This window comes from Chaetodon auriga, chromosome 23 (genome assembly GCF_051107435.1).
Source record: "Chaetodon auriga isolate fChaAug3 chromosome 23, fChaAug3.hap1, whole genome shotgun sequence".
Lineage (NCBI taxonomy): Eukaryota > Metazoa > Chordata > Actinopteri > Chaetodontiformes > Chaetodontidae > Chaetodon > Chaetodon auriga.
The window spans coordinates 16,319,342-16,345,046 of NC_135096.1; the positions used below are offsets into that span (position 1 = coordinate 16,319,342).

The 25,705-nt window shown below is 43.7% G+C and overlaps 1 protein-coding gene across 5 annotated transcripts in view; it reads left to right on the forward strand.

Annotated features, from left to right (window-relative positions):
* dmd (dystrophin) overlaps nucleotides 1-25,705 on the forward strand; it is a 225,923-nt gene that overhangs the window by 112,838 nt on the left and 87,380 nt on the right. For 4 of the 5 annotated variants that reach the window (XM_076723927.1, XM_076723928.1, XM_076723931.1 and 1 more), the window contains exons 20-32: nucleotides 9-44; nucleotides 1,356-1,479; nucleotides 4,026-4,104; nucleotides 6,212-6,324; nucleotides 7,709-7,837; nucleotides 10,759-10,951; nucleotides 14,670-14,815; nucleotides 19,804-19,904; nucleotides 20,742-20,853; nucleotides 20,951-21,064; nucleotides 21,497-21,652; nucleotides 21,737-21,907; nucleotides 25,004-25,186. In XM_076723927.1, the coding sequence (XP_076580042.1) occupies nucleotides 9-44; nucleotides 1,356-1,479; nucleotides 4,026-4,104; nucleotides 6,212-6,324; nucleotides 7,709-7,837; nucleotides 10,759-10,951; nucleotides 14,670-14,815; nucleotides 19,804-19,904; nucleotides 20,742-20,853; nucleotides 20,951-21,064; nucleotides 21,497-21,652; nucleotides 21,737-21,907; nucleotides 25,004-25,186 (1,657 nt within the window). The remainder of the gene's footprint in view (nucleotides 1-8; nucleotides 45-1,355; nucleotides 1,480-4,025; nucleotides 4,105-6,211; nucleotides 6,325-7,708; nucleotides 7,838-10,758; nucleotides 10,952-14,669; nucleotides 14,816-19,803; nucleotides 19,905-20,741; nucleotides 20,854-20,950; nucleotides 21,065-21,496; nucleotides 21,653-21,736; nucleotides 21,908-25,003; nucleotides 25,187-25,705) is intronic. The other variant, XM_076723929.1, reaches the window with a different exon arrangement.

Genomic DNA, 25,705 nt, shown 5'->3' on the forward strand with positions numbered 1-25,705 from the left:
ATGTTCAGTTTCATGCACCCCTTTGTGCTGTCGTACCTCAGCAGGTAGGTGATGAAACGCCGCAGATGCTGATAATGAGTACCTGCGATCGTGATAATAGAGGCCAGCTTGAAATGAGACCCACGATAGTGATGAAGTCTTATGGAGTCTGAGAGTAGTGAGCTTCTGAAAGTCACCTTGACCCTGTTTAAACTGGCTTTAACATGAGTCTGGGGTGATCACATCACGAGTGGACGGCGCTAAATTTAAATATAATCGACCGCCAAGCAAACTGTGATCCGATCGCTCAAACCACTCGCTGAGGTGGTCTGGGATGATGTGACCATGTGTCTTTTGTAGTGTAAACACTAATGCGTCCTGATGAGTCCCCGACAAGGATGTTAACAGGGACATACCTCAACAATGCAGGACGTGGTTGGAATAGCCCACACACGCATATTAGTTCTTGAAAGGTGTTTGTTTTCTTAGCTAGCTGTTAGCCTGTGTGAAATAACTGTGAGCGGGGCACTTTGACCTTAGGCAGCACCAAAATCTGAATACAGATGATCATCTGGACACCTTGGAGACACATGATAGACACAGATGTGTCTCGGCTGTCCACTTGTGGTCGGATCACCCAAGATGCACGTTAATGCCAGGTGTAAACATGGTCCTTGTAGTGAGTAGTGTTACAAGTAACCCTAGAGGAGGGTCTGTTGTGCAGTGGTGGAATGTGATTAGGTACATCTATTAAGAGTTTTACTTTATATTTGATTATATTCTTACAGTTATTATTACAGATCTGCAGTCCTCTCTTAAGTCAAGGATCTGAATAATTCTTCCACCACTGCTATTAAGCTAATCTTTGTTGATTACATAGATAACTTTAAAAGTGTGTTTTTTTGGCTAAAGTCTCAATGATGTCTCTTCCGATAGTTTTCATTAAATTATATTAATTTACACTACTGTTCAGTCAAATTATTGACATAAATGAGTGCGTATGACATCCTAGCTCCTCTAAATGAATGAAGTCATGGAGCGACTTCCCGTATCTGATTGGATAGAGTTGTGGTGTGACTGGAATTAGTCACAGACGTGATTCTATTGACGTAGGTACTGTGTAAATACAGACTGCTGTTTAGAAAAGATGTGAGGAAAATGCCAATGTGACTTTTGATGTTATCAGCTGCAGTGAAGCACCAGGCAATCTGCAAATTAAATCGTTTATGTTAACAGGAACAATGACGGATGCAGTGTTTGAAATGTATTTATTATGGAAAACTGCAGCAACGGTACTCTTGTGTGTTGTGTATTTTGTGTAGTATTATCTGCATCGCAGGTAACGGGCATCTTTGCGTTTGCGTGTGTGCCCTCAGGTTTGACGTGGACTTCACAGAGGTCCACAGCTACATGACCCGCGGTGAGGCCATCCTGCAAAGCCCCGAGTTCTCTGTGTCACGCAAAGACGGCAGCATTCAAGAGCTGCATGACAAAGTGCAGGTAAAAGCACTGTGTGTGTGTCTGTGTGTGTGTGTGTGTGTGTGTGTGTGTGTGTGTGTGTGTGTGTGTGTGTGTGTGTGTGTGACACACCCCGCCAGGACCTGTGATGCTTAAATAACAAGGCTCCAATTTTGCCTTGTGTGGACAGTCATACCTGTGAGGACGCTCTGAACTGTGATTATGCATGCAGGACGACACCGATGTGGCTCTGTGGAAGTATGAGATGCAGCAAAGTGTCCATAATGACTGCAGAGTTTTCAAACTTTCACACAGCAGCTATCTTTGTATGTCAGCTGGCAGAATTTGTCCTCTAAAGGAAGCAGATATAAGCAGAGGAGGGGCAGTTCAAACAATGGAGGTCAGTGATTGGTCGTTAAGTCTGCGAGGGGGTGAAGTAAAGAAGTGAAGTTATGGGCCGTAAAACCAAAACAATGAGCTGAAAGAGGCTAACTGCTGAGCGAGGGATCATTTTCTGCGTCTTCATCACGATGAAGGAGCGAGTTCACATTACACACAGTGAGTCGACACGCTGTTCACTGAAAAATAATGCTTCGAGCACCTTCAAATGAATCAAATTAAGAATAATGACATTTCCTAAGAATTAAGAAACATGGCTTAACTTAAGATTCAAACACGGTAATAACTTACTCACTGTACTATATTTTTTCAATTACGTCTTGTTCTCGACACTAATGACTGCCATTTGCTCCAACTTTAAATTAGAGGCAGCAAACAATTTATATACATCCACTCATAGCAGCACATTCATAATGAATTAGAATCACGGCTGAATAGATAATGCTTACAAATGGCTCGTGAAGCGCTGATGCATGGCTGCTCGTGATAAACAATTTAAGCTGTAGATTAGGCACAACGCAAACTGGCGCGAATGTTAGTCAGCAATTAACAAATGTGCTAAGAAATCATTCATAATAGATTAGTTCAACACTGTAGCGCCCGCAAACAGTGTGCGAGGCTTTTAAGCACCGTTTGTGAACAAGGTGTAAAACTTAAATACTGGCATTACAGATGATGCATGGTAATAGATGCAAACTGATGATTTTTAGGTAGGCAGATTCTTCAAAATCTCCTCTGATCTGGGCTGCCTCTTCAGCCTTGCTGTCAGCTCGGCTCTCTACCAGCAGCTTATGTAACAAAAAGCATTGTATTCTTCCACGACACCACATTAGGACGCAGAATGAGTCTGGATCCGGTCCCATCCGCAGGCTAAAGGCGTTGGATCTCTCGACTGGAGGGGACATTTCAGTCCTAATTGTTTCACAAAGTCCAATTAATTCTTTCGGTTTATGACTGAATGCCTGTCACTAAAACTCGGGTGACATGTACATGTGTGCATAATATACAGTATATTTAAGGTTCCCAGAGCTAAAATCATTGCAAACCACTGTGTGAAGGAAAATGTCATTTGGGGAAATAAGCTTATCCGCTTCCTTGTCAAGAATTAGATGAGAAAGTCAATAACACTCATATACCTGAACTCTAAATATGTCAGATCGACTCCTGGCTGTAGACTGATGTTAATGCATTGACGTGAGAGTGGTACAGCTCAGGGGTTCCCAAAATGATTACTCAAAGGTCTGATTTTATTCAAGGTCAGAGATCCAGAACGATTGGCAATGACAAAATAATTTAATGAATCATTACCATCACATGTCGTCTGATTGGGCCAGCACAAGACCGAGGCAGACGAGGCTCAGACTGTTAGTCTGTATTTACTTCTGACTCATGAACCACGTTAAAACCACACTTATCTGAGGACGGTATCACAGGGAATCATCTCCAGCTACAACGTATAGATACAGACCCCAAAAAACCTATAAAATCCATAACGATGACTAGATGTTGGCCAGAAAATGCTCCCAGACTGTTCAGCTGTACAGAGTTCAACCACCAACGAATGAATCCTTATCTCAACAAAAAAAACTCCTCTTCGGGATCCCAGGAAGCAAAGAGCAACACGACATCTGACGACTCCTGCGTCTAACAGCCACCACAGATACCTCCTGCAGGCCGGCCACGGACTGACCGGCCTGGGAGCTGAGCGGCTTGATGATGGCTGCTTTAAGCTGCCGTGAATGAATGCTCACGTTAAAAGCAAGCCTGCTCCCAAAAATGTTGAACTGCTCCTTTTTTAACGTGCATCCTTTCCTGCTGAAGTGTTTCAACTTGCCAGCGTCGGGCTTTGAAGTGATCAATGAGCCATCTGCTGTCCTCAGACCTTTGTGTTGTTTACCCACAGACTGACCAGACGTGCTCAGGCTGTCCTAAATGTCACAGCGGAATAAGATCAGAGGTTGATTAAAGCTCCAAGACCTCTTATTCTGTGGAAGTCATACTCTGCTCAGTTGGACATTGATTTTGGGTTTTCTAATCTTTTTTTTGGAATAAATAGTAATTCTCCTGCTGTCAGCCCGTCGCTCTGTTTGCCTTCCTGTCTTTCCTCGTCCGTCTCTGTCCTCTAACTTCCTATCTCTCGCTCCGCCCCCGTCCCTCTCTCCCCCTATCTCGCTCTCTCTTTGCCACAGGCGATAGATAAAGAGCGGCCGGAGAAGTACCGAAAGCTTCAGGAGGCGACACGCACGGCGCAGACCCTGGTCGAGCAGGGTAACGTGCACACTCGCACACACACGCTCATTCACATGCATACAAACACATGCACGCACACCCTGTCTGTCCCCATGGCAACGCCTCCACCTGTCCCACCCTCTATCCCTGTCTCCATAGAAACACTGAGAGAGAGAGATGTTTCTTCTCGTCCGTCCTCTCCTCCGTCCTTGTGCAATTGTTGGGGCTTCTGAAAGCAGAGAAACACTCAATTTTTCACTTTTCTTTATTCGTTCCTGCTCCTGTTCTAACTCCCATTCAAACAAAACACGCCAGAACATCACTCAACTTACTTGCTGCTGTGTGAGGTGAAATAAAGTGGTTCAACCCTGGAAGAATCCAAATAAAGCAGATGAATAAAGCAGCGAGCATTTGCACATATCAGTGAACAAACAGGCACGTTTTAAACACAAGAATCTTCGGTAGCGTTAGCAGATCCCATGAAAAGAGCAAACTGTGTCAGGTCATCTCACGATGCTCTCTGGTTTCATCATCTGTGTCTCTCAGCCACAAGCCCTTTGTTTGGGAAACCAATGGGCAACTGACTAACTTGTCAGGCAACTTACTTGAAACAAGTCGTTCCATTGTTACATCACTTTCACTCTGCAGCACACTTCTATCAACAGTGTTTTAAAGGAGTCGTTCGTCATTTTTGACAAAGTCGCTCATTCACATAGTTGCTGAGTTTGATGAGAAGATCAGTTTGAAGGTTAAATATGAAGCTAGAGCCGGCAGATATTTAGTTTTAACTTAGCATAAAGAGTCTGGGACACAGGGACAAACACTTAGCCTGGCTCGGTCCACCACATAATCCCCCGTAAAACCACAACTTGATGTCTTCTAGACAGACAAGATATAATGTGTGAATTTGTGAGCTTTAGGGGTAACAGCAGGTGGATTTTGTTACCTTTCAGTAGAGCCAGGCTAACTGTTTCCTCTGCTTCCAGTAGTTGTGCTAAGCTAAGCTCATTTTATGTATCTATTTACCGTACGGACACAACAGCGGCAACAATCTTCTCATCTAACTCTTAGCACAAAGTCCTTTAATCAACTCCAAAACCTGCACACCCACATGCTGTATCACCTGTCTTTACACATGCAGGAACACAAAACGAGATGTTGTGGCTCAACAGGCAGCCAGCAGACAGTTTACAGATATTTACTGTGGCCATTAGCAGCTAGCTTAGCTGTGGTGACTGCATGCAGTTCAGAGCGGAACCAGCTGATCCCTTGCTGTAACCTTTGGCTGACCAGTGGCTAATGCTAGCAAACTGAGCAATGCTACACCAGTAATATCAGCAAAATGGGAAGAACGGGAAAACTTAAACTGTTGATCTTACGGCGTTATCGTCATAAGTACACTGTGTCTTTGACCTCAGCCTTTCCTCAGTTCCAGCTCACCACGCCACTTTTGCAGCATCAAGCTTATGCTATTGTATTCATAGCAGGCTGTAATGGAGAACAGTATCAGCCAAATTCTTGACATGTAAATATAAATGGAACATAATTGAGGAACGATTACAGGAAGAGGAAGCAATCTTCAGCCTGTTTGCATGCCAGATGAGACATGTGAGCCAGGATGCTGCTCTTCCAGGTCCAATTATTATCCAGCCAGTGGGGTTCAGTTTGCCCTTTTAGAGACAGGAGCATGAATCCATCTTTGTACAACTTTAGCATTGATTTTTCCCTCCTGGAACCTCTCGGAGGTTTTCATTTTCCGGGCACTGGAGTTTTATGCGCACTTGAAATTGGCCATTTGCATCAAAAAGACGTCAGTTCGCTGTGAGTGTGAACGCGCTGCGAGGTGTGTGTGTGTGTGTGTGTGTGTTCGTTCAGTGGGCAGGCGGATAAACAGTTGTTGGGGCTCACGTTTTATGCAGAGTATTGATGGCTCACCTCACCTCTCCTACAGATGACATTCACCAGATTTTGAGTGTGTGTGTGTGTGTGTGTGTGTGTGTTGATGTCTGTCCCCAACAGAGAGGCCAGTTGTGCCCATGTGAACTGTGAAGCATGTATCAGCCTGTATGTGTGTGTGTGTGTGTGTGTGTGTGTGTGTGTGTGTGTGTGACAGCCCCGTCTCTTTCTGTGTCTGCCCCCCCTGCAGAGGGGAGTCGTGCTGATGACATTGCCCAGGCAGCGGAGCAGCTGAACCAGCGCTGGGTGGGATTCTGTGCCCTGTTGGCAGACAGGCTGGCATGGCTGGCTTACCAGACAAAGGTACAGACACGTCCACCCCTTTTATCTCACGCTGCACACTGTAATTCAGCTGCCCTCACCGACTTCGGTATTACATAAGCTAATGATATTTGCGGCACCTCCGTCTTCCTCAAATACGAAGCATGTACCTGTAATGATAACGACGGCGGCCATGCTGCCTGTCAGGCTTCTTATTTACAGAACAGTAACTAATATTTAAAAGCTGTACTCCAGCAATTTAGCATTGATTTCCACGATGCTGAAGGTCTTGCTACAGACAGTTCTAATAAAAAATATGTGCAGCGGAGACTGAAATGTCCTGACTTTTTAATCCCTCGTATGGGTCAAGCTCCGAAACCGCCGGATCATTCAGCAGCACAACATTTCTTAGACTAGCTGCTTTCATTTTAATGATTTGTTTTTTATTGGAGTTTTACAGTCCCGAGTGGTTACAGAGCGTTTTGCAGTCAAGTCTTAAACTAAAAACTCACTACATTGTTTGTATTTTAACTTTTGAGTAAAATGCAGACGAGTCCTACAGTCTACACCAGAGTTTTGAAGCCAATAAAGCAAATTCAATTAGTACAAAATAAAAATGAACTATTGTATCATTACGCATCATTATAGATTAAGCTGCCCATATAAAGTGATTAAACTTAGCTCCAACTTCAGCTGAAACATTAGCAATGCTTACACATTAAGTACAACTAATTATCCAGTGAATATATATTAATCTGAAATGGACCATTCTGCATAATGAGTACTTGTGCTTTTGGTACATCGATGCTAACTCTTTGGTGAGACTTTGAATGCAAAGCTTACTTATAAAAGTGTATTTGAACTCTGTGGTGTTGCTATTTCTACTTCTACAACCCAATAAAGTCTAAACTGTACAAGTATGTGTGAAATATCAGACATGTCATGTGGGTTCATATGTAAAGTATGTGGTAAAAATGCACTTAAAGTTATTTTCAAAGTACTAGTTCCTTCATTTTTTCTCCTTTTGAAGATGTTTTATCAAAATTACAGACAGTGCCTCAGTGTTTTTCCATATATTGTGGATATGTAAACATGTTTTTGTTTATGTCTCTGCTTGATATACATGATGCAGAGCATATTGTGTCTGAAGGCGGGTGAACAGAATAGTGAGGCTCTGACCAACACAGCAAAATTGCTGTCAGGTGCAGAGTGAGAATTTCAATGTTGTGTGACTCAGGTTGTCACAGGTGTGGATGGAGTCTGGTCATTCTGACTTATCACGCAGCTCCACTGCAAACCAGGAGAGAGTTTGAAAGAAGGCAGATGTTGCGTGGGTGTTTGCTCGTGTCTTTTTGGGAATTGAACCGAGGCTTTTCTTCACCTCAAAATGTGTGTGTGTGTGTGTGTCTTTGTGTGTGTCCTGCAGGTACTGGCCTTCTACAGCTTGTATGAGCAGTGTGAGCAGGCTGTGGACAGCAGTGAGAACTGGCTCAAAGTCCAGGCGCCTCCAGCATCTGAACCAGAACCACTCAAAGTACAACTGGACCGATGCCGGGTGAGTGAAAGAAAGCGTTTCTGAGTCCAGACTTTCTCCAGGGTGATGCATTATTTTCTGCTGATAAACATCACATGAGGCTTCTTTTTACATGTGCATTCAAACACGCGTACTGAGGACCAGCTGAATATTTTAACATGACGCTCGTGTTCAGGCAGCATTTCATCTGGGTCTCTTGTTTTTGTTGAAATCCATTTGTTGTTGTTGTTTCATTTCTTCTTATACACTATGAATATTTATTCGGCTTGTTTGAATTTCTGTCTTTTTTCATGCATCTGTCTGTCACAGCTGTTTTCTGTAAGTATTTTTCTGTCATGTATTCTCTCAATCCAAGACAGGACAAATGTTTCCGATCTTCCAATTTGCCCTTTGACAACACTTAAGCGTCTGCTCTGCCAAAAATGGTGCTCGCAAAGAGGGCACAGCCAACGATGTGTCCTGACTTTTGGTAGAAGCTGTCAGAAGAATTATTAGGAGATCCATCCACAGAACTGTCTCAGCTCTAAGTGTGAAGCTAGAGCTAGCAGCCAAGTAGCTCTTTTGTTAACTTTTCTGTTGGTTTACATATTTAAAATCCAGAATGAGCCTAAAACACCTATGTAAGGTTTACCCAGAGTAAATAGATGACTGTTCTTGAACCTTTTGAAGTACATGGATGGTTTTGGTCTCTTTTGAGAGGTAACGCTCTGAACTTTAATCACACAGCACACACCAAGAATCACTGTAAGAACTACTGGCATTGAGTAACAGAAGTTTGAACACATTGAAGTAGTATTTTTTTTCTACCTGAATATTTTTTTTTTTTTGCAAATAGATTCTTGCAGATGACTGAATGTGGGACTTTTTAGCTGGAAAACACAATGGAACCACAGCATGAAGCCTGACACTAGTCCAAGTTCATTGAAAACTCATGACAATACCACAGAAACTGAACACTGTCATGTTTTCTCTGATTGACAGGCGCCAGAGCTGTGAATAACCCACTGAAGTGGCATATTGGCATATTCAGAATTTCTTTGCCTATTCAAAGCCTCAGACATTGTCAAAATCGGCTGTGATTGGCTCAGTGTTGACACATGAGAAGAGAAGGCGGGCCTTCGTTCAACCCAGACTGTTATTTACTTCTCTGGTTGCAAGGCCTCATTTGGCAGATCGCGATTGGTCAAGTGAGGCGTCATTTGAAACTCCAGAGAGCGACTGGAGGCAAGATGGTGTCCTTCTGTAGACGTTTCCGGAAGCTGTGATGAAAAAACACAGATGGCAAGCAGAGGATGAGTACATGAAAGGAGAAAACATCTTCCTGAATTTGCCTGAGAGTCACCGTGTTTTGAAGTTTTCTTCAGTATCAGAATAATCTAGTGTTAGTCGTCTGTGCGTCCATGGGTACACTGCAAAATGAACCTTTAATGGGTAATTCAGCATACTGTAATGATGCCAATTCGGCTATTTAGAATGAGGGGAGCAGTCGTGCCCACAGTGTGACTCTGAAATCCCCACTTGTGTCTATAAACGAGTGGGCGGCTTAAAGAGTATAGACCAGCATAAAACACACACACACACAGGTTCATTTAGATAACATCTGAAAAACAGAAGAAGAGAAGTGACAGGCAGTTCAGGAAAACAAACTTCTAAAAGAGATGAGAGGAGGGGAGGTACAATTAAAGTGAGAGCCAGGACATGAAACAGAATGGAGGGTATGGAGAGGAGCAACGCAACGAACATGAAGGGATGGCAACAGAAAGGAATGAGGAAATGGCAGCTTTCAGAGTAAGATAGATGGGAATGAGAGTGGACAAAGGACGAAGAAAAGGAGAAATTAATGGATGAAACTTGCATATAAAGAGAGATGAAGGCATGCCGAAATTTGATTTTTCTTCGAAGATCCGTCGAGCTTCCGCCGCAGACAAATTCACACAAACAAGATTTCCCTCAGAAGTGCGCCCACACATTTTCACTTGCCCACACGTAGACACGAATGGAGAACACACACTTGCCCGCACACATAAATACTTTCTGAGTTCCTATCTTTATATTAGGCAGGAAAGACTTCAGAGAAAATAAAATATTTATTGAAACTTTTTAAACGACCTTCCCAGTGGCAAATCATGCTGCCAACTGTTAGCTTATGAAAATATATTCTGTCGGAGTTATAAATGCTTGTGTTTTCTAACATTATTCATGAATAAGGAGCGTGTCTCTTGGCTTTAGGCTCGAGTGTTAACTTACTCAGTGTTAAAGGGGTATACGACTGAGCTGCATTCAAAGCCTCAGTGAATACAAACCTGCCTTAGTCTGGTTGAAATTAGATTATTGATTGGTTTAGAGGATGAGTTGACGTTCTATAATTTACTTATTGTCAGCAAATCGTATGAAAAGACGAGGTGAAGCAACAGTAACGAAGGGGAATGTGTCCCAGCGAACGGTCAAAACACCGACAGCCTACAGTATTGGCTTTTCACTGTGATGCTGAACACAAACCAGATGTTGAGACGATAGAAAGATGGATCCAATGTTCTTCTTGCCTTCCTGTGCTGATAAAGCAGTTACTTTTCTCTCTTCTCTTTGCACAGTTTGAAGTTTAGGAGAAATAGTTTCACAGCTACCATTCGGTTTTGCTGAGCTGGTCCAATTTCCTGCTTGGCTTCCTATTCATTAACAGTTGGGAGTGTATTTAAACATTTCTGTAAAATAGAACTGATTAAGCATAAGGCAAATGGAGTGGAACTTTAGAAATGAAAACACTATACTTTTCCACAGATCAGTTTTTATTGGAGCAGTTTGGTTAAATTTGTACAAATTAGTTTTATTCCTGCACAAAATCTTCACGGTAACAACAAAGCAGTCGGTCTGTGTGGTTGACTAACACGCCCTCATCGGTTCATCCGTGATGCGACCCTTTCTTCCCGTCCTTTCCCTTCCAGGAGGAGGTGGCTCGCCTGGCTGCCCTGCAGCCCCAGGTGGACCTCCTGGAGAAGCGTCTCAATGAGCTGAAGGAGGAGAAGGAAGGGGAGGAGGACCCTTCAGCCTTCCTGGACGCCGACATCGATGCCTTCAAAGAGCACTACCACAAGGTCCTGGAGGATCTGAGGGCGAGAGAGAGGCAGCTACAACTGGGTGAGAGCGCCGAGATGCTGATTCACTGCAAAAACTTAATCCCAGAAGTTCATTTAGTGCAGAGCATGTGAACTGACCTCACCACTGCAGCTTGTGACCCTTGGTTTTGTTTTGGTACCTTCAGTTTCAGTAGCTTTTCAGTAGCTGGTGGGTACAGTAAAGTGCTGCGCTGTTAAGATTTAAAGCAAAGTTTTATTTTTCAGAACACAGTTTTTATTTTCATAGTTCCAAGCAAAATGGAGGAAGAAACCATATCTTATTATGAAGGCTGGACCATCCACTTTTATTATCTTCTCCACAAAAGAGTCATGTTTGCAGACAGTGGTGCAAAGAGTGTAAATATGTTCCTGGATTAAACTGTCTGAACTCACTGCCCCATTAGCAACTGAGCTAATTAGCTTGCTAAATGACAGCTAGCAATTAATGGTCAGTTAGCAGGCTAACTAGCGTGCAGACCACGATTACGGCTTACTAGTGCTAGCATGTCTAGCTAACATGTTAGCCTTTAGCATGACTTACTGCACAAGTTAAAGCTGTCTTTCAGTGGACTGAAGGGGAGTGTGAACATTTTGAAGTAGGTATTTGTTAATTATAGTATTTAATGGCTGCTGCAGCTGCTGTGTCACAGTCGGCATTATTAGTTGCACAATATTTGCTAGGTGCTCATTTCTTTTTGTGCTTTTCATTCGTCATGCCATCGACGCCACAACCAACAGCATCAGGTTAGACGTGTGATTAACCTGCAAAAAGTCCCTAAATAGACACAAAGCTCAGAGGAGCTCTGCTCACACCGCTCAGAGCTGCGTGCTGTCTTTCCATTAATTGCTGCTGCAGGCTGCTATTGCTATGTTTTGTTGCTCTATGTGTCACTCACTATAACTATTTGGCCATTTTAAGCATTTATTAGACAGTGATAGTGAAAGAAGGCAGAAAATGAGGAAGAGAGACGCAGCAAAGGACCCCATGACTCCCAGTTTTAATCATGAATGTGATATTTGCATGGAACATACATAAATAAGATGGGTAGCTGGGTAAACTATTCATATCCCGATGTACAAAATTCATGAGTGCTGTAATGACCAAATGAATCGTGGGCTCGCAAAATAATAAGCAGCCAGCAATTTCAAGTAATATTAGGACAACAAGTGTCAGTCATCATGACAAAGTCTCCCATATAGTCAGGCTACAGACTGTGTAATGTAACTGTGAGCATCAGCTGTGACGTGCACATCGACTGACAATAACAGATTGACCATCTGACATTAAAAACAATAGCGAATCTCATTCTTCTTGCCTGATGCATTAAAAACAACAAACAGCCCCCTCACAGCATCAGGACTTCTTGATTAGGAGCTCCAGTTTCTTTTCAAAACCAAGAAATCATCACCTTCCATCCACATGTTTAAAGTGTTCCCTGCTCTGTGTAGGACTCTGGATCCAGCCCTTTAGGATATAAGTGACTGTTCAGTTTCCCACTGCTGAAAGTCAGCCTTGACAACCTGCTGTAGCCCACACACTGTATCAGACAGATTGAGAGTGGCAAATGTCTCTACCCACAACAGCAACAACAACAACCCAGCATTCAGCACAGACACACTCGCTGTGGTTGTTGGAAAACGGAACGAATGCATTCAGATGCTGCAAACAGATCTGCAGCCTACAGCGACGTCTCTCAGTGTGGGTAGATGCTGGGATGAACACGACAACGTCCCCCTATCAGCCGCTCTGCAATTACCTCCACAAAGCATTTATGTATAGCATTTATGTATCTAACACGGCACAGCTTGCAAGTCGTTCGGTAAATCAATCAGTCAGAAAATGACACTTCAAATTTCAATTCAAACATGTTTAAACCACTAACTATGAATATCCATTTTCAGAATAATACAATAGCACTAATTGCGCTGCAGGTTGCCCAGAGAGACTGCCACGCATGACCTGGATGTAGCAAACACCCACCTTGTTGACTATCCTTGGGCAAGACACTGAATCCCTGCCAGCTCCAGTGCTTAATTAATGCCCACATCGACCTCTGACGTCTGTGTAGAGAGGGCAAGAGAAAAGAGAATTTCCATGTGAATGTGAGGCCCAAGTCCAGATGTACCTGACAATATTTATACATACATTTCCATGAGACATGGCTGCACGGGATGACCATTAGATACAGCATGCATGTAAAAGTATTGCAGAATCTTTATTGTGTTGAACTGGCAAAACCATCTAAACCATCTATAGGGGTCACCAAGCACAGAGGCCCCTGACATGATTCTTTAACCAAGCAACTATCCAAGATAAGATTACGACAGGGTAAGACACAGAGGGATTGGTTTCTGCGCCTGATTCTTCCAATACAGACAAATTGTGGTTGGGTTGGCATAAGATAAATAAAAATTAAATAAATCCATGGAGTAATCTGTTTCCCAGTTAGACCTGGATTTATTTTAGGCTCCCCCTGGCTAACAAGTAACGCCACAACAAAGTTTGAAGCCACCTATGCTCTCAAGTGAAAGGAATCAAGGAAGCTGTCATTCAAAGGCTCTAATTTTACAGAGCCGTACTGTCATTCTGCCGCTAAACGTGCTCAAATTACATGTCACAAGGCCAATTGTAGAGCTGGTGATAGAACAGAGTGACTCAGACTCGTCTGACAACATATAGTCAGCACTCACCCATATGGTTACACCGTGTCGCCTGTCTACATGGTGAGCAGCAAGTGAGAGTGAGTCATTTAGTCCAATTTGTAGGGCTACTCTCACTGTGTGTGCTGCACTCTGCGCCTTTCTCAATGAAAACAATGACAATGAGACTTAATGAGAAGCCGAAAGCTGCGGCCATCAAGAGAAGGAAAACTAAATCAGACAGACGCCGTGACAAAACAAGAGCAGATCGCTATTTATATCAATGAAGGGGAGAACGATGGGAAGAAATGCGAAAACAAAAAAAACACAGCCACTGAGAAAATGACCCTGAGGGAGAAGACATCGAGAGACAAGAGAGTGAGAGACACGATGCAGAGAGTGGGAAGAAAGGAGAGGAGAGAGAGGGAAGGAGAGGCAGCTGGAGAGGAGGAAAAATAGAGAACAATGCTGACAGCTCAGCAGACAAAGTACACTTCTCCACACACTCAGACAGCTCCTTCCCCTGTGCCGCACACTGCACTTTCCTCACCCACGCCAGGGGTGAGACGTCCAACACACTCGTTCAGCTGCTTACACGCTGATGGGTGTGTGCATGTGCGAGAACCTGCGCCGACGGATTACTGCGCCGACTTCGAGTCCAGTCGAGAAGCAAATGCGAGCAGATTTCTCTGAGGGGCGAAGCAGCAGTTACTCAAACAATGCCAAGAATGTGAAGCTTTTAGGAAACTGTGACTGTCGTAGATATATAACGTGAAAACATCTTTTCACATATATTCCACCTGGAAAATGGAATATTTCACGGTTTGGAGCATTTTTCTAAACAATGAAAGGACCCAGAATTGGCCCCTGAGGCACTCCAAAGCTAATTTTTGCCAAGAAAGAGAAGAAATAAGACCTTACCAGCAAACTGGAGGAGAGAAGATTTATGTTTAGATTTAGAATTGTAAAATATTTATTCAGCTCTTGGTACTTGTCCATGTGTTGGGATATTAGAGCCTCTGCAGTTTGCAGTGCTGCAGCAGCGTTGGTCACCTGACGGCCTCTGACACATCTCCCCGTCTCTCCCTGTGTGTCTCCAGTTTTGGAGAGCTTGCCCCCGGCTCGTTATAAGGAAACCATATCCACATTGTTGGCGTGGCTACAACAGTGCGAGGCCAAGCTGGCCATCCCATCCACGGCCGTGACAGAGTATCCCATCATGGAACAGAGACTGAAGGATGTACAGGTATGCACACACACACTCCCGCTCTTTGGTCAGCCTTTGAAACTGCGTGAAGACTTTTTAAGAATTTTAGCTTATCGGTGAACTTATCAGAGCTGAGATCTGCAGTGTTGGAGGCTGGTTTAATGGCAGCTCTCTATCTGGTATGAATCACAGGTAATTATGCTGTTAGGTGGGTATCCCATCATCCAGTAGGAGTCAACAGTGATTCAGCTGATAGGTGCATTTGCTCTATATCACTGTGTGTGCTCTCAACAGCACGGCTGCTCAGATCTGTTTACAAATTCCCATAAAATGCCAAAATGAGACTGGCTCTATAATCCTGTGTGGCTGTATAACACTGTAATCAGTTTTTACTGCACGTAGTAAAGTTATATTGCCAGTGGCGATGCCAAACTGCCAAAGCAGCACTCTTTTAAAGGATGCTCTTTGAGGTAGCAGGCAGAGGATAAAGAAGGCAGAGAAAACAGATGACATGCCCCATTAACCGAGAGTCTGATTCATACCCACAACCTAGTGAGTAAATTGCATTCATCTGATACACCAGGACATCCCCAGATCACCGCTGTAGACATAAAATCTCTGTAGAACGAATCATTAAGGGAGATGGAGTGTCCTTTTGAAAAGGAGAGGTCATGTTCAACATAACCAAGTGTTAATAGCAAAGAGTTGCAGGAGCTTTTTTTTTTTCACTTGGCAAATTCCAGCATATATTATATTTGGCCTAAATTCTGTTTCTGTTTCATAAATACACCCCTGTGGTGCTTTTGTGGCCGGTGACTTGTTCTGTAACTTTTAACCCCGGCTCACTTCCGCCTCCCACTGTAACTATGATAAATGTTTTTTATAAGTTGTGTTCATTTTTTGTTCTTATTTACTTCCTCATGTTTGCTCTAATGTACTTACACCCTCAAACACATGCTGTACATTCACACACACTTACATTACACTTATGCTGAATTTAGTACGATGATAATTTAGTATTCGGTTACAGTTTTAAGTTTATCTCGATGTACTTTCTCATCGCTACAAGAGAAACTCACTAGAAGATAGAAATAGACCCCAAACTAAACACAGAGACAACGAAGCTGAACAAAACTGGAAGTTCTGGAGGAAGTGTTGAGTTTCTTTTACTGAATCTTAACATTGTTTTTATCAAGTTTAGGTTTAGGCATGTTGACCGGATTCCATTTTACTCTCCACTCTAAACGAGTCACATCAAAGCTGCATGGCATTAATACTCAGCAACAAATTATCTCCAACTAAGAACTGCTTTTGTTGTGCAACCCAGTTTAATATAGTCATGAGTAATAACACACACACACACACACTTACTCTTAATAACAGTCCTGAGCACAGGTTGAATTAAGCGAATAATTGGGATCACCTGTGTGGGTTAATAAGTGTTTTTACAGAACGCCTCCTCTGTTGAGTGACGGCTCCTCTTTCAGACCATCTGTCCTCTCCATCACATACGTGCACATTGCTGCTGTTGCACTTGTTCAGCAGGTTTTTTTTTTTTTTTTGCTCGGTACAGCTTACGTTGGTGCCGTGCAGTTGTTTGCCGTCCTGTATCCTGCAAACTGCACATGTTTTAGATTTAAAGCAGCAGCTCGAACAGCAAGCGAAGCTGTAAATCTTCAGAAAGCTAAAAAGAAGCAGACAGAATTTCAATTTCAGTGAAAATCAGTGGTTTTGTAGAGCTCGACTTGCATCTGCTTAACATGCAGAGAGCAGGCCAGAGCTGGTCTGCTGTTGGCGTGTGTGTGTGTGTGTGTTTGCATGCGTATGTGTGTGTTTGTCTACAATTCCGCAATTATGAGAGGCGGGTGAGCAAAATCCCAATGGAGCAAATCAGTGTCTCTGTTTATCACAATATCTACCTACAGATAAACACACTCTCACAACACCAGTGCGGTGTGTGTCAGTATGCATACAATATGGAGGTGAATACACACACACACACACACACACACACACACACACAGAGAGTCTTTTCTTCATTGTGTCAGTGTTAATCCGTATTTCCAGTCAAAGGAATACAAGGTCTTTTGTTCCTTTTTTTTATTACTTTGTTGTTGTTTTAGTCGTGTTGATTTTTATCTTCAATTTAAGTCAAGGTCACAACACAGAGGAAGTGTGTGTGTGTGTGTGTGTGTGTGTGTGTGTGTGTGTGTGTGTGCGTGCACTCAGCCCTCTTTAAACTTGATAATGGTCTTGTAACATAACAGGGAGATCAAGCCTTGTAGCCTGAGATTAATTAAAGTTGATTGTAGATAATAATTAGGGATTCATTCTGCATACTGATAAGCCGTCATTAATTTTCGGCACAACTGTTTCCCCTGCCGTCGCTCAGAGAGACGAGACTCCTGCGTGTGTGTGTGTGTGTGTGTGTACAGCCCGGTGACTAAAATGAAATGTTGGCATTGAACATGTATGATTGGTATCAAAGTGATGAGTTCAGACTGGTGCGAGTATTGATATGAGCTGAAACTTCAGGGGAGGATGGTGGTGGCGTGACAGACAAAACTGTGTTTTTAATGAGATGTCGGGACATTTTCCAGCCATGTTTGTGGTTTTAAGCCAAAACATGACAAATCCTAACTAAGTATTTCTGTGCGTAAACCGACCCTGAGCTTGGTTTGACTTTATGTGAGAAAATCAGATGTTAAAAACAGCCCTGATTGGTTTAGGTAAGTGGCAGCTTGAAGAGAGATGATTATGAATATTGTCCACAGCTGCTGGTAAAGTTATTAAAGACCTGATTGCATCATTCAATCACTACCTAAAATTTTGGTGTAATTACATTTTGTGATTAATTTGTGATTTTGCAGAAGGGTGATGTAGTGAGAAGTGAGTAGGAGTGGCCTCTCTAGATAATTGATGAGCCCAAGGTGACGTCCACAGATGTCCTGTTTTGTCCAACCAACAGTTATATTTATATGTAAAACACAAAAAATTTGCCAGCTATGAAGCTTTTGTAGAAAAATTAATTGATTATCGAAACTGCTGATTGGCCATAGGTGTAAGGCTGATCACATCCTTTCTTCACTGCATTTTCACTGCATGTGTGAGTGAAATCGATGGATGTCCATTCTGACAAAATACAAGCCACATTTGCTAAACTCTGACTCTAAATCTCTTTCATTAGCAAAGGGCAGTGTACAGAACGTTTGGCCGGCTGGCACTCGCCACTTTAAATGAAAAATGGCGGTGGCAGCAGGTCATATCAGCTGTCGCTAATTAACGTTAATCCTGTGAGTAACTTGATGAGAAGCCAAAATGACACTTGGCGGCTGTCTGGTTTGTGCATCTGTACAATTTGTGAGGGGAGAAAGTCGTCTGTAAACCCGCTGTACAAATGAGTGTGTCTGTAGTCCCGTGGGATGCATCCACTTAAACAGACCAGCTAATGGTGTCATAAAGCTCAGCCTTTGCATTCTCTAATATCAAATCAATCACTTCAGCTCATAACCTGAATAGTTTTCAACCAGTATATCAGTATTTTTGATCAAGAAGCGTATGAAAAAATAAGCCTATGGCTGTTCTTACAGTGTGTCAGATACGTATTTAATCAACATTTAGGTAAATAAGTGTATCAATAAGTGCCATAAATCTAAATAAGTGATTTTTTGGATGTGCAGATATTGAAGGGTGTCCAGCTCTGTCGGGAGAGACTGTCAAGAAACACTGCACTGGTCATTTGTTCAAATGCCTAAAACAACTTCTGCTTACCTGACAAGGACCTCCTGTGGCAGGGTGAATGATTACTGCTCACAGGCAGGTGGGAGCGCCGTGACGTTGCAGGTCAACAGAGAGAGCGGCTTGGACACAAGAGACCGCTGCTCAAATCCCATTTTCTATAACCTGATTATTGATTTGAAGGAGTTCTTTAAACCGTCAGTGTCCTTACCAGTGGAGAGGTTGAATTGTATAGAAATAACTTTATTGTGTGATGGTGTGTGTCTCCAATATGAGAGCTCACTCCTCTCACTCACCATAAATGGTGGCGGGACTTACGTCTGAGTCAGTTACAGAAGGTGTCAGAGGCCCGTCCATGTGTTTCCCTGCTCTTCAATGTAACCGGATAAAAATCACTAAGAGAAAAGGAGGAGGAAAGAAAAGCAAAAGCCCCAAAACTTGGAGCAAAAAGAGTCCTTAATGCCTCCCTGCTTGGGATTCAGTGTTGCAGCAAAAGGATTGTGGGTAAGCCATAGTAACTGACGGATGTCCTGTCCAGGGGCTGTGCTTGAACTAAGCTAAACTAAGCCCCTGAGCCACCTGGGTGTGAACACGGCTTTCTTCCCCAAAATCTTCCACCCAAAGTTCACCAGGAACTCCCTCACCTTCACTTGTAATTCATCCCGCGCAGCAGGGTAAGCAAAGTCAACTAGTGTGAAAAGGCTTTCATTACAAAACGCTAGCAGCGGCGGCCTCATAACCTCTCATGCTCGTCATCCCTCGCTCCTCCATCTTAGCCACTCAGTGCTGTGTAATGTAACAGGCAAGCTGATGAAATGACCTTTTGCCCAAAGCGTTTTGGCTCCATGGCATTTTCATGAGGTGTGGGAGCGCGCATGATGGGTGGAATCCTGAGCCGTGTTTTGCGAACGTGCAGGTGTGATTTGCAGATCGGAACAGGCAGTGTGCCCTGAACAGATATGAACAGAACTCGAATTTTCTTACTTTACTCTGGATTCCCTCCATTGCTCATTATGTGGGCGTTTGCATACAGTTCAGTTTAACTTCTGGACCACAGAGCTCCTCTCGCTCGTATTTCCTCTCTTCATACTCACCCCAACCACCAGCTTATATTTAGACACAGTTTGGATGTGGTGCATTGAGGCTCCGGTATGTTAATTGTGTATAAGTATCAGTAGGAAATCTTAATATTTTTGTGAAATTATCCTGGAAGAGCGCAGAAAAGTTTGCAGTTTGAAGCACACAAACTTTCCGCTCACCCATCTCTCTTCCTCTCGCTCATCCTCCAGGCGCTCCAGGTGGCTCTAGCTGAACACCAGGGGGAGGTGGATTACCTGACCTCAGCTGTGGAGCAGGTCTTCCAGAAAGCTCCGCCGGACATCAGCCAGAAGTAAGGCATGGAAAATAGTATGCGGTGTTATGTGATCCACTGAAAGAATGAAGCAGGATGGGATTTTGATGCAGAGTCCAGTGCGGATCATTCTGCAGTGCAGAGTTTTCAAACTGGTCCAGCCTCAGGGTCTGGATTTTCCCTTAGACACAGACCAACTTAAAACACATCCAGCCTATTTCCAACTATTCTTGCCTGTCAGTGTATTCCAACCCAGAATCTTCTTACTATGAGGAGACAATGCTAACCGCTGTGCTGCCCTTCAGCTTTATTCAACGAGATAAAAGCTACCATAACAAAAGTACAGCTGTGGCTTAGAGCTCAGTGAAATCAGCAGCAGGAGAGTGCAATTAGGGCTCATATCCAACTATTTTAAAGTACACAACAATAAAACAATGTACTCCAAAGACTAACAATGGAAGATGGCACTTGATTGATTGATTGATTGATTTGCCTAAGTGTTGAAGCCCCATATTAGCTTCAGCTCCACTTTAAAATTCAATTTTTGGCACAAAGAGGACCGTGGATTGTGTCCCTCGTCTTTTCCATTAGAAGGGGTCTTTAAACGATGAGAAAGATGAGAGTCTGTCCTTTAAGAGCACAGCAACAGCAGGTTCAGGCTTATTCAGCATAACGCGTAAACAGGCTGATTAAAGAGCAGGGCAGTGCAACAGAAAGGAATAACTGTCTTCAAGGAGCTTTCAACCCATGCCACGACTTCACTTCTCTGTAAGAAAAACCAAACTGGATACAAAGGTCTAAACAGGAAGTCTGCATTAGCAATGTATTGCTAATGAAATATGCCGCTAGCCAATAATAATGTGTGATTTTCTGGAGGTATCGCATCGAGATGGACTCCGTCATGGCGCGTTGGAGACGACTTGGCACCACGCTGTCAGACAACGGCCAGAGAATCCAGGAGCTCATGGCCAAACTCATGCAGTTCGAGGTGAGACTGAGTCGAGGGATTACTGCATGTTGCTCGAGAATCCGAGCAACACAAGAACTTGACTTCATTTCAATACCCGCTCCTGTTTCTCCACCAGAACGATGTGAAGACTTTAAAGAAGTGGATGGCAGACGTGGATGTGTTCCTGAATGAGGAATGGCCGGCGCTGGGAGACTCTGAAGCTCTGGAGAAACAGTTAGAGCAGTGCACGGTGAGGAGGCCATGCATCTTGATATTAGGTCAGACTTAACTATAGCGGCCAATGTCCTGCTTTGAACTTAGGTTGCATTGTATCTTGTAAATCTTACCAATGAATTACTTATTTTTTCTAAAAAGAAATCAATTATTAATCCTGTTCTCGATGCTCAAATTGCTCAAATGGGGGAAAGTTGATAAAGTTAGTTTAAAAAAAATGTTGTCAGGGTACAGATACCCCAAAGAATTCATCGAATATCCACGAGTTTATCAAAGAATGAGTAAAGAAGAGATTGAAAATGAGCAGATAAACACCTTTTTCATGAGTGCTTGGAATAGAAAAAATGGCTGTCCAAAGATTTCCCATTGAGACCGAAATGATCCATCTGAAATGTGTGCAGTCATAGTTCACCCTGTGTAACCTCAGTCCTGCTCTCTGATTGGCCAGGCTCTGGTGAATGACATCCACACCATCCAACCCAGCGTCAACGGCATCAATGAAGTGGGCGTGTACCTAAAGAAAGAGGCCGAGCCGCCATTCGCCATCTATATCCAGAAACTACTGGACGAACTCAACGGCCAGTGGGAGAACGTCTGCAAACAGGTGTGTGACCTTCATCCAGAGCGTGTGTTCTCCAGCTCTCAGGCGTCTGGGTAATATTGCTTGTTTTTGTTCTCTTCTGTCTAGGCCTACGCTAAGAAGTCTGCTCTTAAAGGTGGCCTTGATAAGACCATGGCTCTGAGGAAGGAAATGCAGGAGATGCAGGAGTGGATCAATCAGGCCGAGGAAGACTACCTGGAGAGAGACTTCACATACAAGACGCCAGAGGAGCTACGCAAGGCCGTGGAGGAGCTCAAGGTGTGTGTAAATACAGCGTTAACAAAGCAGGTTTGGGAAGCTTTTCAATGTAGGATCTAAGGGAAGAAACTAACTGCACATTGCTGCGTCACTTTACTGCACGATGCAACAAAAACTGCCGTTAAAAGGTTTGAATAGACATCGGTTTGTCACTTTAATGTAAAGCTAACAATAGGCCCCATAGAATGAAGGGATGGACTGAGAAAACTAAGAGTCCACAGCTTTGCTAATGGCTCTGTGAGACTGGACTTGAGCTCAATGCTAATGTCAGCATGCTAACGTGCTTACAATGACAATGCAGGAGTGTTAGCATCCATTGAAATGTCTTTAGTTTTGCAGGTATTGGACACATGTCAAAGATGAATTCTGAGATCATTGTGTCCGTAAACCTGTCACAGTACGGCACCATACCAGTCCAGGTGGAGCTCATGTGCCTGGTTTCACAGCCAACATGAAGCAGAATTTTGCAGTATCTGTTCATATTCAGTGTGAATAACATTGTTTACATCCAAACATTAGTGGTTTTACAGGGATTATGTGTGGGACCATTTCTTGGCTGAAAGCAGTGACTTCCACATTCTCGCCACCGTCGGTGTGACAAATACCTAAAATACATCCCGCCAACTTGCAAACACTGCATCCGTGGATACAGGGACAGAGCCACAGCCTGTTTTCACTGGGAGCCAGGGTTGCCTGTGTCCACCTCTCAATGCCCAGGCTGTGGACACTCAGGACAGGTGAGGGGGTCAGGAAAGGTGGATCCCTTAGGATTTTAATATTGTTAGCCAAGTTTGGATCTATGGGCTCCATATCATAGAAAGTCCTCTGCTCTGGCATCATTCACAGCCGCACTGAGCTCGCCTGTGTGTCTTAGTTTTACTCCTAAATAAGTCGAGTTATGTGACACCTGGGCTTTGTGTGGATGAGCGTGATCTCGGTCTTCTCTATATTCACGGTGGAGGCCCGGCTCTGATCGACTGTGTGCAGCTGCTGCAGCTGTTCTTTCTCTTTTCTCTGTCACTCTGTTTTGATCCTGGTTAATTCCAGGTCGATAACGCCCCTGTCTGCCTGCCTCTCCTGTCATTGTTGAAGTTGAAAAACCATCTCTCTCTTTTCTCTCGTTCCACCTCTCTTCATCTTCTTCCCGTACCCTCGCTCACCGTCTCCACTCCCATCCCTCCATTCCTCAGTTTTGTATCAAATGGCATCGATTCTCCCCTTCGCCGCCGCACCTTTTTTTGCTTTCATAACTTTAATGCGATGTATTTGTGATGTAAATGTGCGGCACCACTTGCTTTGTGATATACCCAAAAGCCTTGGCAGCGGTGGTCCCTTTCCATTCACCCCTCCTCCCCAAAAAAAGTTTACTTGAGAGCGGAGTTGAAAATTAAAAATTGATTTCACTCTGCTTGCTCTCGCTAATCTCCCCCTCCTCCCTCCCTCTTTTCACCTCCTGTTCCTCTTCTCTACTCCCCCTTTCTGCTCTGAGCTTAAAGGAAACTCCATTCTTGAATCTGTTCCCTCGTTTATTCTCCTAATCCCCCCCCCCCCCCCCCTCCTGCTTCCTCCCTCGTTTGGGAAAGTATTAGCTACACTCCTTCATTCATTGATTCGTTGGCTTTCTTGTTCACTCTGTCTCTCTCTGTCTCTTCACACTCGGTGGCTTTGTCAACAGAAGATACATTGATTCATTTGTTCGTGCATCCATCCCTCCATCCATTAAGCCTCCTCTCTCTCTCTCTCTCTCTTTCTTCCTTCCTTCCTTCTCTTGCTCTTTATCTCTCGCCATCTGTCTCTCTTTTCTTGCACTCCTCAGATGACTTTTAAGAGTCGTATTGATATGAAAGGGCGTGTGAATGCACGCGAGCTAAATCAACTGAACTCAAGGTCCTTTTCACACAATGCAGGTTTTATCCCAGTTTTTCAGCCACAGTTTGTTTTCAGGTGTTGGACATGTACAGACATCGTCACAACACGGAATCAGCGTCGCTCCAGTTTGCCAAACAGCAAAAGCAAGCTCCAAAATGATTCAGTCTGTATCAACAAAACGCACACTCAAGTATGAAAATACTCTAACAAAGAAACCCACTCCCTGTCTGCTGCCATCCTCTGACTGCGAGCAGCCGACTCTAACATCTGCACTCTGAGTCTGTGCTTGTGTTAAATGCTCTGCAGCCCGAGCTTTCTCCGACGGTTGTGTGGAAAGTCTGGAGAGCTGTGTTAAGAACCAGAAATCACTATTCTGCTATATTTCCACCTGGTGCATTCCCCTTAAATGTGCCACTGTGCCTCCATTGGTACGAGTTTGTGCTAGCTTAAAACGTCCTTCTAGTCAATGTCCCTGCAGTGTAGCATGACAGGGGAGATTGCTATAGTAATCATTTCCCCCCATATACCCTTCAGTTTTGAATTTGTTTTCCAGCCCAGAAAGACCAAAGTGACTCCGGACCATTATTGAACCACAATGGCGCAACTGGGCTCTAAATATTTTAGAAACCCAGTTTTTCTTTGGGCCCTCTGCAGTGACTCAGTGGTCAGATTGAAGAAGCTTAAACTGTGACTTGTCAGCCCATAGTATGTTCATCTGATATTCTTATGGTGCTGACCTGAGACCAGCCTAAAAGCAGGCATGATTGTGCATTTGACACTGAAACAGGAACCTGTTCCTGTTTTAATCTGCACAGATGTTGAAGCTAAGCCTCTTTGAACAGTGATTTCTCTATCTTTGTCACTTCCTGCCTTATCAGTTGTCAGTCTGGTTCAACCATTAAACTTACTTTTTTTTTTTTGTGCAAACCCTTCATACAAAATAACATCTGTTTTTAAAGTTCACCTTCCACAACCTAAAAGCATGAAAGACTCTGAAATACAGTCATCTGACTCTGCTCATGTTTAACATTAGCAGAGAAATCACCATCACTGCCTCACACTGGGTAAACGCACACCTTTCCTTTGAGAGATCCTGGTTAGAGGCAGGCGTTTGTTATCCGTCTGAGGACACTCCACAGCTCTGGTCAATTTGTAGTGTCTCTAACAACCCGATCAAGTCTGCTGTCCCTGAAAAACTCTTTCTCTCTCTCTCTGCCTCTCCATCAGAGGGCCCAGGAAGAGGTCCACTCCAAAGAGCTAAAGGTCAAACTCCTGACTGACAGTGTGAACAGTTTCATCGCCAAGGCTCCGCCCACGGCCCACGATGCTTTGCGGTCTGAACTGGACGTGTTGACGGCCAACTACCAGCGCCTGTGCAGCCGGCTGGATGGGAAATGTAAAACTCTGGAGGTATCATCTGTCTCCCTTTTCTGTCTTCTCTGTCATCTTTCGCAGGTGTTAATATGACGATGTTGGCATTTTTGGGGAACGATAAAGTGCACTCGAAATTTTTTTAGAGGGTGTGTGTGTTAATATGTGTGCCCAAGGTAAAAACACCCTTACATGCTGTGTCAAGGCCAAGGCCGTGGTGCTCGCATACATCAGTGCCAGCTCTGGAAGGCATGTTGTGTATGTAGTAGATGAGTGTTTTCAGGGGGTGTAAAGCGCAGTGTATTATAGATGAGCCAAGGTGAAGCGAGTTTAGCCAAGCAGCACCGTTTCAGGCTCTTTCCTCGCTGGTTGGATGTTGGCTTATTTCCTACAAAGTGTAAGCTTAATCGAAAACAAGTCCATTTTAATTAAGAAGTGCCGTTTTAATGTTCAAGCTGGATGTTTATTGAACAATTATGTAATAAAAAGAGACGGAGACGCGAGATGAATAGATACATGCAGGGGATCTGTTCTTCAGTCGAGAGGAGACAGTAGACA